The 19376-nt window shown below is 38.1% G+C and overlaps 1 protein-coding gene across 4 annotated transcripts in view; it reads left to right on the top strand.

Moving 5' to 3' along the window:
* pcm (5'-3' exoribonuclease pacman) overlaps positions 1–19376 on the top strand; it is a 137471-nt gene that overhangs the window by 44516 nt on the left and 73579 nt on the right. For all 4 annotated transcript variants that reach the window (XM_083109975.1, XM_083109973.1, XM_083109974.1 and 1 more), the window contains exons 15-16: positions 13059–13222; positions 14829–14975. In XM_083109975.1, the coding sequence (XP_082966101.1) occupies positions 13059–13222; positions 14829–14975 (311 nt within the window). The remainder of the gene's footprint in view (positions 1–13058; positions 13223–14828; positions 14976–19376) is intronic.

Genomic DNA, 19376 nt, shown 5'->3' with positions numbered 1-19376 from the left:
CCCGAAAATTTCAGGAAGTTGCGCCTGAACTTAGTTTACCTCCGCAACCAGTCTTGACGAGATGGGGAACCTGGATATCAGCAGCTATATATTATGCTAACAACCTTGAAAAAATCAGTGAGATGATCGATGCTCTACCAGAAAAGGAAACTGCTTCAATTCGTGAAGTGAAAAACCCCTGTGCTATTCAGAACTGAAGAATGAACTGTCGTTTATTTTTGCATATTATGGTGCATTGCCAGAGACAATTACAAAGCTAGAAAAAAGAGGTGAGACTCTTATAGCATCTATGAAAATCTTCAAGGAATCTATGCAGCAGATGATGGATGTGCCAGGAGAAAAGGGGTCAGCTGTTGCGGAAAAGTGCAAACGGGTAGTGAGTGCAAATGAGAACTTGAAACAATTGAAAATAATTTGTGATATTCTAAAAGGTGAAAATGCTGTTACCGAAATGAGTCCAGCTACATTAGCTTGTTTTATGTAGTTATGTGCAATCAAGACGGAGAAAACTGAGCTGCTCTTCCCAATGTAGATTTTAACATTTTACCAAAAATTAAAGATAAAAGTAAGTGACTTCCAAATGTGCCTTTTTTCGGATATTTTGCCTTTTTTTTCATTTTTAGTGCCTATTTTCCACATTATAAATGCCTTTTTGCCTGCCTATTTTAACGAAAATAAATGCCTGAACTTCCGGGCTCTACTTATAATTTAGTGCAAAATTATGCCATTTCGTCATAATTTTTATGGATAATCTCCCATGACCTACTTTTTATAAAAGTAAAAGTAAAAAGTAAAGTGTTCCCCTGTGCATAGTACCACGCCATGTAGGCGTATAGGGGGTGTGGGGGTAACGCCCCACACTTTCTTGATCCGGTCTTGAGTGGGGGTGATGTGATCAGCATCACGCCCCTGACCGCCTTTACCCCCCAGGGTTTCCCCCAGGTACCCATGTTATTCGACGCTGGGTAGGCGCCGGGGCCGCTTCCACCGTTAGAAAAGTTCCCGGATTTGAACCGGCCGGGGATCGAACCCGGGACCTTGAGCATGGTAGTCAGACGCGTTACCGGCTGAGCTACCGGTAAATGTCTAAATATGCAACTTCTTTTGCACTGCAGTCACCTTCATAGACACATTTATTAAGAAGGTCAATTCAGGTTGTTCAAGGACCATTTGGAATTTTATATTGGATCGGTAGAATATTGGTTATCGATATCGGTAAATTTTATATTGGAACTTTATCGGTATCAGTCAAAATTTCATATTGGCCCATCCCTAAAAACACAATATTGTGCCAAAAATATTTGATAGTTACACACTGTCTGCAAAATAAATTAAGTTTTTCCCTTTCCTTCAACATTTAACATTATCAGCCTCCATGGTGGAATGGTCAGCATATCATGCCACTAAATCATAGGTCCCAGTTTCAAAGCCTATGTAAGGTATGGATACCATATTTACTAGGGATGGGATTGATTAATTGGTACTCTATCGGTATCTGCCGATATAGGCATATCGCTGTATTGGTTTATCGGTAAAATTACCCATTATTTTAACAATCCGATATATCGATAAATATCTTATAATTTAGTGCAAAATTCTGCCATTTTTTTGTAATTTTTATGGATAATCTCCATGCCCTACTTTCTGAAAAAGTAAATGTCTAAATAATCAACTTCTTTTGCATTGCAATCAGCTCGAAACACACATTTATTACGGAGATCAATGAAAATTTCGGGGTCTTCAAGGACCATTTCTAATTTTATATCGGATCGGTAGAATATCGGTTATCGGTATCGGTAAATTTTATATCGGTACTGTATCGGCCAAAATTTCATATCGGCCCATCCCTAATATTTACGCATGTATAATGCACATGCATGTATGATGCGTACCCTGGATTTTTATGAGGAAAAGCGACAAACAATTATATCTTTTATATAATGTGCAGTACAATTCAGGTTCAAGAAATGGCTTTCTTAGTTGTAGGTCGTAAAGCTGTTTCTGTGCAGATCAAGAATGAATGACATCACACCTATTCAGTGAGTCACCTGTTGCTATGTGGGCCAGGAAGGAAAATATTGTCTTGTGTATACAATAAGCCACCAACTCAGGCCACCTTCCCCTCTCCCTCCACTGTGTTTAGCATCTCAACGCTTTCACTTCTGTAACCACCTTGTCTCTTCTGTAGTGGAACAAAGCGAGATCAGAATTACGTTATGGTTTTTCAGCACTTAGGAAGTAATTTTCTATTATTTCTCACTTGACAAATACCATTGATGCACCTCTCATGTGACAGGAGGTACATGCTCGAATTCTGCCAGAAAGGCACAGCGCCACTTTTCTTGGTGTCACAAAACATTCCGTCACAAAGTAAAAAATCATGGGAAATGGCCATTTCACTTTATAGTGTTTTTTTTAAAAAAATATTATTACTAGAGAAATCCAACCTGGTAATTTGTATTTGCAACTGTTGATATATACATGTTATATACAGTGACATAGTGAAAACATGTGTGGTATTAATGTTGGCTGTCTGAATTATTCCATATTTGGGGGAAAAGTGCACATTATACAGGAGTAAATATGGTAAATATGGAGTAATATGTTTTATTACATTTTTAGTGGTTATGGGTTGGAATTTATTTACTAATACCAGCATATTGGTCGTAGGGTTTGCAAAAATGTAATGTGTAATTCTTCAATATTTTAAAGCAAAATGCTTGGTAAAGTGATGCATGTAATTGGAGTGGAATATTTACTAATATTAATCAGTATTTTGAACAACTTTTAATTAGTACATTTTTGAATCATTTGTATCAATATCGGTGACCATCGTTAAGAGTCATCCTCCTCCGTGGCCGTGTGTTCTAAGGTGCTGTGCTTTGGGCTCTGACTACGGGACTTCATGGGTTCGAGTCAGCCTGGGTTCAGTCTCTGGGTTCTCAGCCTGTGTATAGGGCTGGTGGCTACCCACCATCATGAGGAAATTGGGGAGCTACGAGTGAGTAGCCTAACCCGGTCTTGGAAATCTCCTACAATGGCTTTGGGTTTGACATGCTGACCCCACGTCACCCCATTGAAGATCTCCACACCTGTAGGTAGGATTGTTGGAGGGAGACTGGCATTCGGGATAGATACCAAGCCCCCCTTCAAGGGCTGTCGAGCCACAGTTGTTATATTACATAAATAAATAGAAATTAGTGGAAAGACTACAAGAGCAGTAATAGCATGCTCTTGTATCTCAAAAGCCAAAGAGTAACACTCATGGAATTTGACACACTGAACGCACATCACCCAATGAAGAGCCTCAAAGTGCTGTTGCTCCACAGACTGTAGTAGTTAACTTTACATAATCTTCTCATCTTTCTAATGTTCCCTTTCTTTTTTTCTTAGCAAAGCAGACAGAAGCGAGAAGAGAAATAAAGTAAAATTTGCCTTAAGAGACTGAGAATGCGATCATGGAATCGGTGTACGGCAAAATGAATTTATGTCAGACATTTTTTGCACATACAATTTAAATATATTAAAATTTGACTCTGCAAATTGGAAGTTTTAGGAAGACATTTGATGAAAAAATTAATAAGCTGTGTTTAGTGCGCAACTGCAATCCATTCCATGGGTACTGACCAGAAACTTGGAAATGAATAATTTTTTGCTTAGAGATTCTTAAACAAACTGACCAATCAGGTTAGTTTGTACTGCAGTAAACTAGTATAAATCTGTCATAGTATCAAATGTTGTCTTTGTATCACCAATATTTTCTGAAATAATCAAGGTGTTGATTCTATCAGTTCTGATTTGTATGCACAAATGGGAAAGCTTTTCAAAAATATTGATAATGCGTGAATCTAGTAATTAATAGATCTTTAACCTTGAATTGTACGTTTGAAGCTATAGTCATGTGTTAGAATCCAAATATTGACTAGATAACCAATTGTTGATATTTTTTTTGTTTGGTTCCTGCAGATAGGCGAGCATATAAATTTAGGTTATTTATATTGCAGTAAGATAGTGCCAGGTAGATGTTTCTAGCTTTTTACTGTTTACTGTACACAGGTTCTGTTAGTTTTTCAGTATTCTCCTCTTGCCGGAAGGGAAATTTTGATATATGGTCTCCCCCCCCCCTTTTTAAAAATACGATCAAGTCGCCCATAGAGCAGCAGCTAGCGTGTCATGCAGTGAGAGCGCGTCAACTGGCAAACTGGATGCAACATTTGTGTAGCTGGAACCGCTGTCTATGTAATGGATGAAATAAGCTCATACAATTACATTGACTGTTACAATTAAAGTGAGCACATATCTTGTTACAAGAGGTGTTAGAAATGTCCTCCTGGATTCACACATTTAGGCATCTTATTAGGAAATTTTCACTAAATTCAGTTCCTCTTCCAAAATTGCTTCAATTTCTCTCTTGATATTTTCTTTCAATTCTTCTTTTAAAAGCTTGGTAGCTCTCCATGCAGACATCATGTAAATGTCTGTTTCTTGTGCGAAGCACTGGAGGGATTTTTGAGGAGTAGGTTCCAATCATGCTCCAACTTAGTCTAGTTTCTCCTCTGTAAGCACATGTCATTTCACCCTTTGGTTCTTATCAAGAACAGACCTGTTTCCATAAATTTGTTCACAAGTTTTTGAATACTGTCTCTACGGGGAACAGGAACATCTAGGAATTCTGTTGCAAAACTCCTTCTAACTTCCCTACAAGTATTCGTAATGACATAAGAGTCGTACATAATGATGTGTTGTTTTAAATTGTAGGTATAGCATGGCATTATTAGACTGCAGAAAAGCACCAATAATACTTAAACTAAAACTAAACACTTGTTAACACCTTAATGCTTCACAAACAAATGCAAACTTATGTGAATACTGATGCATCCAGTGCCAAGATTAGCATAAAGCTGTGGGTCTAATGCCAGTAGATGCTCTCTCACTGCCTGGCATGCAAGCACTGTAGAAGAGAATAACATTCAACAAAAAATATCAAATTTGAAGAGTCTTTTAGAACAATAAACTGTTGTAAATAAAAACATGTGAAATAAACTGCTCACAAAAAGTTTTGCATCACCAACAAAAACCGTATTCCTGGGAAGAAAATAAACATACAATTGCTCAATCAGTACAAGAAAGAAGAAAACGTGGAAAACATGGGAATGGCATGAAAAAGAACGTTCACACTAATCCAAAAAAAAGAAAAAATGACACACTGCTGAAGTAGCAAAGGGAAACAAATGGCACAACAATGCTATCTGCCTATTTGTTATGTCAGACAGGATGTTTACCACCTGGTATGTCCCCCTCGAGCTGCAATGAGGTCTTCAACAAGCCGGGGCATGCTCGCAATGAGATGATCAAGGTCATCCTGTGGTAAACGATCCCATTCCTCCTGTGCTGCCAAAAGAAGCTCACGTGGAGAGTCTGGGAGCACAGGACGGTGTGCCATTGCATTCCTCAACATGGCCCAAGCATGCTCGATACAATTCATGTCTGGGCTTCCTGGCGGCCAGGGCATTCTGTTAATTTGGGTCTGCTGCAGATAATCTTGCACCACCCCTGCACGATGTGGCTGGGCATTATCATCCATGAACACAAGAGTTGGACCAATGTTCCGACGGTATGGTTCCACAGTTGTTTGTAGGATGTCTCTGATGTAACGCGGTCCTGTCAGTGTCCCTTGAATTGCAATTAGGGGCGTTCGGCGGCCGTGCATAATCCCTGTCCAAAACATAATGCCACCTCCTTGGAATGGATGAACAGGTTGCACATGACGAAGTCTCTCCCGCGGTCCTACGCCTCTCCACTCTCTCACAGGCCTCAGACAAAGCCTACATTCATCTGTAAAGAGTACACACGACCAATCTGCAGGTCCCCAATGCACATGTCCGTGTGCCCACACCAAACGATAACGCTGTTGGTTTGCACTTAGAGGTTGCCGACGCATGGGTCTTCGGCAACGTAAGCCTCTTGCTCGCAGTCTATTGCGAACAGTCTGGGTCGAAACACGTACGCCTGAGGCTTGTTGGAGGTCATTTCGCAACTCATTTGTGGTCCTGGTGTTGTGCCGAAGGGCTGTGATTCCTAGCAAACGGTCCTGGGCTGGTGTTGTTACCCGTGGTCGACCTGAACAGTGGCGATCTGCTACTGTCCTACTGTCTGTGTACCTTCTCCATGTTCTGCTGACATCGCTCTGTGCGATTCCCATCGTCGCGGCTACCGCCCGTTGTGACATCCCACTCTGCATGAAGGCGATAACCCTTGCCCGATCGAACTGCAATATTGTACGCCTGGGCATGTCTACAACGCACCTTCACTACTTGAGTCTCTCTACGTAAGTGGGAGATATAGCCTTGACCATTACCACCCACAATACTGAGATGTTCGAACACACAAATATGCTCAGCTGGTCGTGGCTGTCGTCTGAAGAGCGAGTTATGCGGGGTTGAATGGGTATCTTGCACAGCACAGTGTGCTTTCTCACAGCTGGCCCAGTGGGACATGTTGCGATTGTTCTTTCTATCATTTCTTGGGTGATGCAAAACTTTTTGTGAGCAGTTTATAATATGCTTCGGGTCCTACAACAGTGGAAAGTTTTGCGGTACTAGTTCATCACAAAGAAAGAAAAAACATAGTTGGATTGTGCAATATTAGAAAGAAAACATGCTAGGTACTGTTCATAGATCTATACAGGGTGACTGGTAATTAGATGTATTCCCTGAAAGGGGTTAAAGTATAGACAATTTGCAATAAATTTGACCATATGATATCCCGTCCGAAAATTAGTAGTTTTCGAGATAATCAAATTTCTTTTGTTTCTTTAAAAAATGACAATTTTCCTCATAAAAAGATGAATTGAGGAAAAAACTGCTCATTGTATGGAACTTATTTCAGCATTTTCTGATAGCTAACAAATAAGTGGCTCGTTGAAAAAAAAAGTTTTTTCCAAATAACAATCACATGTAAGTACCAGGTGGGTCTAAACTTACAAGTGATGATAAAAAAATGCACTCTTAGTTTACTTGGCAACGTATTAATAACAAAAATGGTATGGCATGAAGCGTACAAATTACTTTAATTACTTCCTTGTGTCATCTGCTATCCAACAAGGTACAAATGTTGCTAACATTCACATTTGTGTACAAGAAATAATACTTCATGTGAATGGAATCAATGAACAAAACAATTAAAAAACATTACACGTGTTGCTCAAAGTGGGCACCTCCGTTACGAATGCAGGTACGCAGGTTTTTACGAACATTTGGTCTCGTAACTCGTGATGTGATGGTGTCTTTGACGTGTTTACCAACTGTTAAGATCCTCTCCCTGAGTTCTTCTTGCGAGTTTACTGGTGTCTTGTAAACTAAGTGTCATGTGGTTCCAAATGTAAAAGTCGCAAGGTGCCAATTCGGGGGATCGAGCCGGCCAGGGAATCGGGCTGCCTCGGCCAATCCATTGCTTTGGGTAATTTTCATCCAGACACTGTCGCACGCCCAGGCAGAAGTATGGATGGGTGTCATCAACAATCATTTGATCGAGCCATTTTTCCTGCCCCAAATCTTAAATGGCATTACTTATGAACATTTTTTGAGGAATGGGATGCCAATGTTGTTGGAGGATGTGCCTCTAGCTACAAGACGTGACATGATTTATCAGCATGATGATTGTCCAGCTCGATCCCCCGATCGATTTGACGCCTTGCGACTTCTACATTTGGAGCCACATGAAAGAATTAGTTTACAAGACACCGGTAAACTCGCAAGAAGAACTCAGAGAGAGGATCTTAACAGCTGGTCAAAACATCAAGGACACCATCACATCACGAGTTACGAGACCAAATGTCCGTAAAAACCTGCGTACCTGCATTCGTAACGGAGGTGCCCACTTTGAGCAACACGTGTAATGTTCTTTAATTGTTTTGTTCATTGATTCCATTCACATTAAGATGAATGAAGTACTATTTCTTATACACAAATGTGAATGTTAGCAACATTTTTACCTTGTTGGATAGCAGATGACACAAGGAAGTAATTAAAGTAATTTGTACGCTTCGTTCCATACCATTTTTGTTATTAATACGTTGCCAAGTAAACTAAGAGTGCATTTTTTTATCATCACTTGTAAGTTTAGACCCACCTGGTACTTACATGGGATTGTTATTTGGGAAAAACTTTTTTTTCAACGAACCACTTATTTATTAGCTATCAGAAAATTACTTAAATATGTTCCATACAGTGAGCAGTTTTTTCTCAATTCATCTTTTTATGTGGAAAATTGTCATTTTTTAAAGAAACAAAAGAAATTTGATTATCTCGAAAACTACTAATTTTCGGACGGGGTATTGTATGGTCAAATTTATTGCAAATTGTCTCTACTTTAACCTCTTTCAGGGAATACATCTAATTACCAGTCACCCTGTATATAGCCTACTGTCTCAAATCAGTTTTCCTCACTGTTCCCTAAATGGGGGTCAAACAGTGACAGACAAAAGGAGGAGGAAATTTGGGTTTCTTATATTTTTTTATCCAAGAATGTAATAGTTTCTCCAAGAGTGGTATTTTATGATACAAAAGCACAATTTCAAGTAACTAGGGAACATAGCCTTTGCTAGAACCAATAGAGTAGACTTAAACTTAGCAATTGCTGGCAGCACTACTTTTTTGCTATTGCATAATACATTTAAATTATTTTTTATGATAAGCTATGGGGCAATTTTCATCCATAGTTAGTTGGATTGTAGGTATGTAGCAATACTACATTTGAAATATTTTCTATTCACTTTGTATTGAAACGGGCCACCCAACTTGCTTCAGTATCAATGTGGTGGTCGCAGGTGTCCCTGAAAAATGATTTCTTACCCTTTTTCTAATTACACCTGTATTGAAAAGAAATGACAACACTGTACCTCCTGTAATAGCTATAGCTTTTGCATCCAATATGAAACAAATTTCAAATATACAATTTATAGTTCTCATTCTATGGATTTTTTAAAAAAAAAAATTAAAAAAAATTCCATGCATTTGAAAAGCCCACACTTTAAAATTCATACCATATCAACTATAATGTAAAAAACAGTATTTGACAAAATTCCAGTATTCACAATGCATTATACTTCGGGTATGTCATACCATCATTTGTGTATAAATGAACAAGAGAGGCAGATCTGAAATATCATCTCTAGTTTCAGAGAAATAACATATTAATTGCAGTCTGGTGGTACTGGGATAAGGCAATCCCATCTAATCCCAAGTATTTACAGCTGCTAGTATTACTGTAGTCCCAGACATCCTCTAAGGATTCAATGATACTCCCAGTTGAAAAAAGCAACTGGATAGAACTGCTGGAAGAACATTCTGTTGCGAATTAGTTCTCGAGATCTGTGTCTGTAAACCTTCGAGTAGCAGTAGCTATCAATGAACTTCAACCTGAAGTTTTGTTTTTAAAATATGGACTAGGTCTTTTTCAACACAACATGTACAACATGAGAAAAGATAAAAATCTTGGATTTCATATTGTCCTCATTTGAAACCTGTGACGTCACACCCTCGTCGAATCTGCTTCAGTCTGACCACGAGTCACTGTGCGCTATCTTCAAAATCCCGGTGAAAGCGGGAGGCTCCCCTTCTGCACCTCCCAGGCATAAGATTCCGCTGTGGAAGAAAACACCGTGGGACGCTGTCCGTCGAGCCATTGGCCTTTTCAACTGAAACCTGCTTTTGGAAGGGACCGTGACCGAGGCTATCGACTGTTTACGGACGTGATTCATGCCCTAATTCAAAACTATGTGCAACAAAAAACAATAAAATGTAAAAGGTTTCCCCCGTGGTTGGATAAGGAGTTGCAGCATCTGTTACACAACAAAAAAGAAAGCATGGCAACTGTGGGAAAGTTTACCCAATCCCCACACATACACAACATTTTCAAGGCACTTCGTAAGCATAGTAAAGACATCATGAAACAGAAATACATCGAATATGTAAACACAGTCACAAATTAACTCCTTACTAATCTGAAGAGATTCTCGTCATTGAGAAATTCACAGAGACAAACCAAACACATTCCGTTGGAAGTAACTCACAATGGCATTTCAGCTGTTGGGAATGATAGAGCTGAACGATTCAATCAAACATTTAAAAAAAAATGTTTGGAGTGATGTTTTAGATCACCCACCTATCAAATCTATCTTCTCTCTCTCTCTCTCGCTCTCTCGCTACAGTCTTTACAGAACCAGGTGAAGTCTTGCAATTTCTTACCTCCTTTTCTTCTCACCGAGCATCTGGACCAGGCAATATTCCTACTATTTTCCTTCAAAAAACAGCTCACTCACTAGCTGCTACTCTTGCAATGTTATACAATCGGTGCTTCTCTAAAGTCTGCTTTCCCACTCAATGGAAGAAAGCAAATATCATTCCTATTTTTAAATATGGTAATGTGAACGATACTACACATTACAGGCCCATTTCTCTCTTATCCACACTTGCTATTGTCTGTGAAAAAAATCTGAAAAATAGATTTCTGAAATTCACATTCCCTTACATTAACCCAGCAAAACATGACTTTCTTCCAAATTCTTCATACCATACCAATCTGTCTTCTGTGCAATCCTATGCCATAAACGCCATTACAAATTGTAATCAGTTGGATGTTGTGTACTTTGATTCAGTGGATCACCATTATTTACTGCACAAATTAGCTAACAGATTTAACATAACTGGAAACACGTTACAAATAGTGGAAGACTATCTAAGAAACAAACAACATGTTATACTTCCTGGAACTCATTCTAACTGGCTTCCTGGTATATCTGGCATGCTGCAAGGAAGCATTCTTGGCCCTCTGTTGTGTGTATTGTATCTGGATGATCTCACAGACCTGTTTAATTCCCCCACCTCAAGCATAATTCTAATGTTTGCCAATGATTACAAGATTATTGGAGAAATAAAATGGCCATCAGACATACAACTTTTCCAAAATGACGTAAATAGAATCTCTGAATGGTGTAAGCGATAGAAACTGTCCATAAACCCTTCTAAATGCTCACGTAACAAATTCATTGAAACAGAACATTCTTGAAGGTAATCACACACTCGCAGACCTCCCTCAAACAAAAGAAGCACAAAACTCACTTTCGAAAATCACACCTCAACCATCACAAAAAAGGCAATGCATATGGTAGGCCAACTGTACAGATTCACCGAAATATATAACCTGAAAGCACTTTCCATTTACTTCAAAACATCTGTGTCCCCATTCTAGAATACTGTTCACTCATCTGGAACATGTCTGCCCCTTTTCATACCTCCAAGATCGACAGTGTTCTCAGCTTTTTTCTCTCCATTGTTCGTTATAGAGTGCCGGCCTTGACAATGAGGCACCTGCCTAAAAGTGATCTGCTTGTAAACTTACACATTAATACTCCAGAAACTCATGGATACATTGCAGATATGAAGGTACTACATAAGATCATTAATGGAAACCTATGATGTAGCATTCCACTCCACGAACTCTTCCTCAGAGTGCCTAGACATAAAACACGGAGCAAGGAAACTTTCCACACTGCAACTCCCAGACTCTCACTCATACAATGTTGATTATTACATAGGCTACCGAATCCATTGAACATCATCTCGAACCAATTATTAGATATATTAAATTTATATTTGTCTTTTATCACCAACCTAGAAAAAATTGTACATAAGTAATGCTATTGTGACAAGCATTAAATTTATAGAGTGAAATTCAAAAATTAATTTGTATTCATGGCATGTACATGGTCAAAAGGCATTTCTTGTATAAAATAATATCAGTTTCAATTATTTTTTTGCCACTATTCAAAAACTGCTCTTTAGTGCCTCCCTGATGGTGCAGTGGTAACTTTGTTGCATTGTAATGAAGGGGTCCTGGGTTCGATAGCCTATGGAGGTACACAGTGCTTTGGTTACCACTTTAAACTGTGGGTACAGTCCCGATTAACCTTTCTGTGCATAAAGTAGACTTAAAACAGAATCTATCTGCAATGTATTATTTACAAATGTTTGGCAAATTTTTGACACAATACATTTAATTTCAGGAGCAGTTAATTAGATGTTAATTGTGTAGGTGTTCCAGTTTCTTAATTATCAGTTTTGTAGATCATGCAAGTTGGTGTGTCCTCACAATAACCTTGAAAAACCACACTGTTTATTTGAAAACCTATGTATCCTGATATTCATAACAACTAGAGCTGAGCCTTTGCAGATGTATTGGTGTCTGCTGATACCAGTGGTATCAGGATCAAAAAGTATCTGTTGAAATTCATCTACTGAAACCAGCCGATATTTTTCCAGCATATTGGTCTTTCACGGGGTCCTCAATGCCCTGCGGCACTTTTGCAGAGTCTAATTATCCTCGAAAGTATGCAAAATTGAAACTGTCTTTTTATTTTGCACCAATTTTGCACAAAAAATTGTATTTTGTGATTACATCACATCTGTTTTAATATTCTGACGTAATTATTTCATATTCTAAAGCAAATTTCTTGGTAAATTGATGCATATAATTGGAGATGAATATTTACACATTGATATTGATCAATATTTTGAACAAATTTTAATCGTTACAATTTTTAAGTATCTGTATTGGTGGGAATCTGTACGAGTATCGGTATCGGTTCAAAGTGTTATCGGCTCAGCCCTAATAAAAACTTTAATAACACTTTAGAATTTTGTATTCAATTGCTGGCTACTTATATAGAGCAACCACAAGGAAAATAACCTTTGACAAAAAGTCTGCGTGCACCTTTCCCTTCCTCCATTCAGCTCAGGCCATAAGAAAACATGCTCCACTCAGCCCCTCCCCTTCACATGGGAGTAGGGTGCACAGGAGTCACGGGTCTGTGCAGGTTTTTTTGCTTGTGGTTCCACTATAGAAATATCAGGTCAGCAAAATGATCTGCAATATCATCAGTAAACCCATCCACCACTGTGTTTGTGTCAACCAGTATGAATGGAGTACAATAATTTGTTCCTTCCATGTTAATTTGTTCATGTAGTTTGTGTACAGTTTGAACCTATTTTTAATTACAGGCTTCTTTATGCAAAGCCAAAGTGAAGGTGTTTGAAATGGCTTCCAGAGGCGAGAGCATGATCTTGAACATTCGAAACCAGGGGAAGCCTGATATCAAGGAGGTTGCGCAAGAGCTTCTTGGGAAAAGCATTTATGTGGCCTGGCCTCATATGTATGAAGCAAAGTAAGTCATTTTTGTAAACATGAATTATAATTTGACACAAGATTCTCTATTCTCTCTATTACTGTTCAGTTTCTCTTCATATTATTACCTTTAAGTGTGAAGTTAATATTCTAAATCTTCATTAAGTGGGATTTTATGTGTGAACGTTTAGCTAAAATTTAGTGACCTCTTACCAAACATGTTCATGTACACCAATTGCCCTAATGATTTGGTCTGGAAAAGTAAAAAATGTAGACACCTTGAGTATGCAAAAATATTGTATTTTCTTTGTATTTAACTTTTGTCCTTTTTATCCTAATCATTTTAATCTGGAAAGGTTGTGAATTTCCATATGTACTGGTGTTCATTGATGATAACTTTATATGTATATATTTTATATTTTATGCTCAGTTTAAATCATCTGCTTTTTTCCATTAATTATTAAGTTATATTATCCTATGTTCGAAAAAATCCTGGTATGTAATTTAAATTTTCTATAGAGGCTGATATGCTTCCATATAGACGACTTTGAAGTGTTTACGCACCTATGACAGACCACCGGTTGTATTCGATGTGACGACCAGCACTCTTGACGATTGTCCGACAGCACACTTTCCACTGGAGAAGACCTCGCTGCAGGTGTACAAGGGGTATATCATTCCACTCTTGTTGGGCTGCTTTCCAGAGGCTGGAAATCGTGCGCACCTTACGAGAAGATAGGCGGCGTTTCAGAAGCCCAAATGCACAGTAGTCCGTGAGGCTGGCATCGGGACTGTTCACGGGGGTTATCAGAGAAGGGAATCCCGACACTAGCTTCCATTCGTCTGTAGAATGCCAGTGATGATTTGGTTGTGTCACTCGATGCCTTGTCCTGATGCAGCTCCACACAGTTTGTATCCATGCCATACATTGTGGGAATTTCATTGTTGTAAATATCAGTCAAAACATGTTCCTGATAAGCATTGATTTTCACATTGTTGGTAACACGACATAGCCTAAATTTTCTCCTGTAACAAAAGCCAGCCACAACTATACTACCGCGTGGATAACTTTCGGTGCACTGATGAACGAAATTGCTTCACCTTCATTGGTGAAACACAGTCCAGGGGCGGTTGTGCTGCATATCGTCACACTATGGGATTCACAGCAATATCGTCTATGTGGAAGCGTATCAGCCTCTGTATAGTTGGTAAGTTTTTATATTTGCCTTTGTTGTTTGTGTGTCATACTAAGACTTGGAATTTTTTACTTGGCAATCTTTGCAGTTTGTCATTGTTTGCAAGGTGCACTCATCTTTACATCTGGTACTTCGAAATATATTTTATTAAAATACATAATGCACAATGTACAAGTAACTAATACAATTGACAATGTTCCTTTCAACCTCTCCATTTGCAAAGATAGGAATTAAATGTTTATAGAAATGTAACATACATTTCTTTGTGTACTGTTTAAAATTTGAAAGTATATACTAGATGTAATCAGTTTGTAGTTAGAACTATTATTAATTTGATCTAAATACCAAAGGGTCTTAAATTGTTAATTATAGAAGGTTATTTCAGCATTTTATGTATAAATAAGTTATATTTGTGAAGGATATATAATTATGAGTGTATATTTATTGCAGAGTTGTTGCAGTAGCAAATAAAGAATTAAAGTATAATTATAATGAGAAGAAAACCGAAAATGACTGCCAACCTGTGATCAGTATAGAAGAAGTCAAAGGCGACCTTCAAAGTAAATTGATATTGCAAAGAAAATCAATTCAAGATCAGTAAGTACTTTTGTGTTGTATTAATTTTTGGTAATACCAAATCAAATTCCCCATTAGGCACTTGGGGTACAGATGTCCCCCACGATATGATTGCTAGATTGCTACACTGAACTGCACATGGATGCTTTTGTGTAACTAGACATCCTTTGTTTATCTTTGTTATAAACTCAGCTGTGGTGTTGTGTTGCACTTCTAAGCCACGTAATATTAGAATGTTAACGTGAGTCACATTTCGGGGTTCTAAATACATAGCAGGAAAAAATTCAAAGCGAGAAAGACAGCACACATCAGATTCAGATGTTATACGGAAGTGGGTTATTTAGAAAGGGGAGGACAAGTAGATATGTGTTAGTGACGAAAGTGACCATGTGACTGAAACTGAACATGACACTGCTTTGGTTGTTACGTATCTGTCTCAAGCATGTGAGTGATATTAACTTTGTAACATTACGTCATTTAGAAAGTGCAGCAGATCTCAGAAGAAAGACAATCGTATCAATCTCTTCTAAATTGAGATTTATAGCTAGCCTGAATTCATAACCCCTGTCGCCAGCCGTTGCTCTCTCAGGCATTCAAAGAATGTCACATCAGTAATTTACAAATCCTTCCTGGTCTATTGGAGTTAAGGTGCTGATCAGCTGGTATTTCAGGGCAACGACCAGGGAAGGAGGAAAGAGAACAAAACAGAGAGCAACGTGTGGTGTGGGGTCTTTTGCCTGGAATCGCCGAACAAGAAGGAACTGAGGAGATTGAGCGATCGAACACGTTTCGATATGAACAGCTATCAGCGGGGAATTGTATCATCAGAGACAGACAGGTATTGTTACTTCCAACCATGTTGATCTAGACTTGAAGGTATAAATCCGAAAGCTTGTGTTTTGCCATTTCCAAGTGTGTAGTTAGTACCTCTCGCCCATTACCATTAGGCTTACCTTGAAGGGCGAGTGCTCAAATGAGGAGGATGAATGATTAAGCGAGCTACATCACCCCCCTCAATGGTGAAGGTTCTTGGTTCGATCCCACGTACTCAGAGTACGTTATGTGGTGGAGGTGCTGGAATTTTCATTCATTTCAGTTTGAAATAAATGAAAACTAAGAACATAGAACCGTCATGCCATTTTTGTGCCCGATTTCGTTCATCTCAGGCGGAAACGCAAAGAAAAATAAGATTTTATTTTAAATTAGGCTTCCTCACCCTCCAGATAGGTTTTCTCATTTCTAGGCAGAGAAAAGAAAGGATGAATGAAAGTTATAATGAAAACATTAAATGAATAACAGGCTGCGTACGTATTTAAAAGTAGAGAATTTATAGAGTTACACGTGTTTTAATGCTAATATCAGCTGGGGAGAACCATTAAGCTATGATAGATGTCGAGTTCTAACTTGAGGATGAATCAGATGAAACCTATAGACCTCAAGTCAGAGTCGGTCACCCGCAAAATGTAAATTGCGGAGGAACCTGCGCCCCAGCTCCGTCGCGGTTATCCGCGTCGGGCTGGCAATTTGGTATCAGGAGCATCCGGCATTCCGCGTGGCGGAAGGTTCGATGTCGGATTTTAGGGAGGCCCATTTCATCAAAAATGTGGCCGGCCCAGGGACGTCCGTGGACGATTCCCTATCAATCTGCTCCTGGTAGCTCTGTGGTTCACTCACAAACCCGGTACCATGGCTACGACAAATTCCCACCTGGGAGATTTTTACCATCCAGAATTTTAAATAAGGAATAAGGAATAGGCATTTAGATTTTATGATTTCTTGCATTGACAGTGATTTTAGAATATTTTTTACATAATCTTGAATACGAAAATTATTACAACGTTGGTTATGAGGATGCAGTAAGCTACAGTGAACAGTAAACGATTTTACCCTTAATATTTTAATTAATTAATAACTTGAATTAAAAGTGGATTTTAAAGTTATTTATGAATGAGGAAAATAAATTAGTGCCACCGAGTCAGAGTCAATCGGCACTATGGTGCATTTTAACGAGTCATAGCAGAGAGTATGCTTGTTTAAGTCAATATATTATTATTAATTGAAATTTCTTAAAAGTTTAATTTAAATTTGTTTTAAAAACTGACCGTAACTTGTAAAGGATTTAGAATGCTTGAACTATGACTGCTAAGACTTTTGCAACGAGGATATTACATTTTTATATATATATAGTTTTGGGAACGAATAAGGCCCCGAGGACCACTCATTTATATTCTTAATGACTGAAGTCTCCTAGCACCTCATGAAGGGTGCTTAGATTAAGGAGATAGTCAAGTTTATACGAGATAGTCACTTGCCTTACGTTACCTTAACTTACGCATACATTGCCTGAAAATTTTAATCCATGTTAATATGTAAAGAGACGAAACGCTAATTATATTCCTCGACACGCATGTACAAGGTTCGTACCGTGATTTAGGGTATAAACCGCCCGATTAATTAAAAGTTCTAGTTGAGAAGTAATAGATGTATAAATAGGCTGCAGTGACGAGAGATGTCCGTTCACAGGTAAGCAGTTGTGACGAGAATGAATCCGTACACAGATATACATATACTTATATGCTTTAAGCAAAGTTAGGCACAGCCAACTTATTTTGAATAACTAGAAGAGAATTAGGAGAGCATTACACGGCGTGGACGTTTCTCACATATTAACGAGATTTTTTTTGTTAGTATATATTTATATATTTTTTTCCCTGTCCGAAACAATGTTTCGTTTGACAGTTGAATATTTATCCTTAGCACGTTGTAGCTTCGAATGTTAAAAACTTTAAAATGTAGTTTGTTTTAAATTTTAAAATATAAATATTAATATTCTGCTCCAAGTTACGGTATTTATTAAAGTGAAACAGGTCTAATATTTTAAATCCACTCGCGTGACATAATAATAATTTATTATAGAATAGCACTAATAATATTAAAGATTAAAAGCAGACTTATTATTTAATAATGTGCTTTAGGCACAAAAGTTTTTTTTTGCAGTATGTAATAATACTCGCTCAGCGAATACATCACTAGAATTTTATAGTTACTCTTCAGAAGAAGGTATATGATTATATTAGCAAAGTTTATTTTTAAGCGCCAGTTATGAGAATATTTATATTATATGAATAGGTAGACGTCGACGTCAAGATTTTATTGCGCTCCACTAACAAGTATTTTCCTTCGGATATTGGATAGCTACCGATAATCCTGGAAATCCATTCTGCCATCGCAGAATGATTATGAGTAAACCACAACAGTTTTAGTTTCTAACTTTGCCACAATAATATGCTAAGCATATTTTAGAATGAGTAGAGGGAATTATAGATTCTTCATTTTTAGTGATGTTAGCATAATATAAAGTTAATTATCGCATGTTTAGAGAGTACTTTATCTTATTTTTTATGGTCGATTTCAAAATAAACGATTGTTAGCAGACGAAAAGTAAACTAACGAGACTAAAATAATAATTATCTTTTAAATAGTAAAGTTTGAACAAATTTAAACCAGAAAAGCCCCCATCAAGAAAAGTAAAACTTCAGGTAGGAAATAACGTTAGTTGTAAGAAAGAGTAACTGCGGTTGAGACTAAATATGCACAGGAACTTGTACAGTCAAGAGCAGAAGCATTACATAAATCGTGTCATCTTAACAAGAAACCAAAGTAATTTATTAGTCATGTTCTTCAGAATAACTTACAAAATAAACGATTGTTAGCAGACGAAAAGTAAACTAACGAGACTAAAATAATAATTATCTTTTAAATAGTAAAGTTTGAACAAATTTAAACCAGAAAAGCCCCCATCAAGAAAAGTAAAACTTCAGGTAGGAAATAACGTTAGTTGTAAGAAAGAGTAACTGCGGTTGAGACTAAATATGCACAGGAACTTGTACAGTCAAGAGCAGAAGCATTACATAAATCGTGTCATCTTAACAAGAAACCAAAGTAATTTATTAGTCATGTTCTTCAGAATAACTAAACTGCTTGCCTGGTAATTTGAAATAATATTGGGACATGGTTCGAGTCGCGTCAGTGCGATCGCCAGCAGCAACGTCGTTGGAATCAAAGTTTAAACCTCACAAGCTGAAAAACGGGAGCAGCTCCAAAAGTGTTAACACCGCTGCGGGCGAATCCTCCGCGATAACCAAGCAACCAATCACCGCGAGTCCAGCCCGACGTTATAAACATTAGAGAGAGTAAACAGTACAGTTTTAAACACGTGCATTTTTGTATGGGAGCGACCAAAGTCCAGCTCGGCAGCGGAGAAGCAAACCCCTCTCACTCCTCAAACCCCTTGCCATCCCGCAATCCTCCGTCGGTCATCTTTGGACCCAGTCGGCTTGTCACGACACATTTTTTTTTTCCGAACGTTGAATTTAGTCTCCAGTCTTGAAGCCGTCGGAATGAAGAATTTGCAACGTAAGA

Source organism: Lepisma saccharinum, chromosome 23, assembly GCF_977018435.1.
Source record: "Lepisma saccharinum chromosome 23, izLepSacc3.1, whole genome shotgun sequence".
NCBI classification, from domain to species: domain Eukaryota; kingdom Metazoa; phylum Arthropoda; class Insecta; order Zygentoma; family Lepismatidae; genus Lepisma; species Lepisma saccharinum.
Note: the sequence above shows the minus strand (reverse complement) of the source record. Positions and strands in the feature narration are given on the sequence as shown.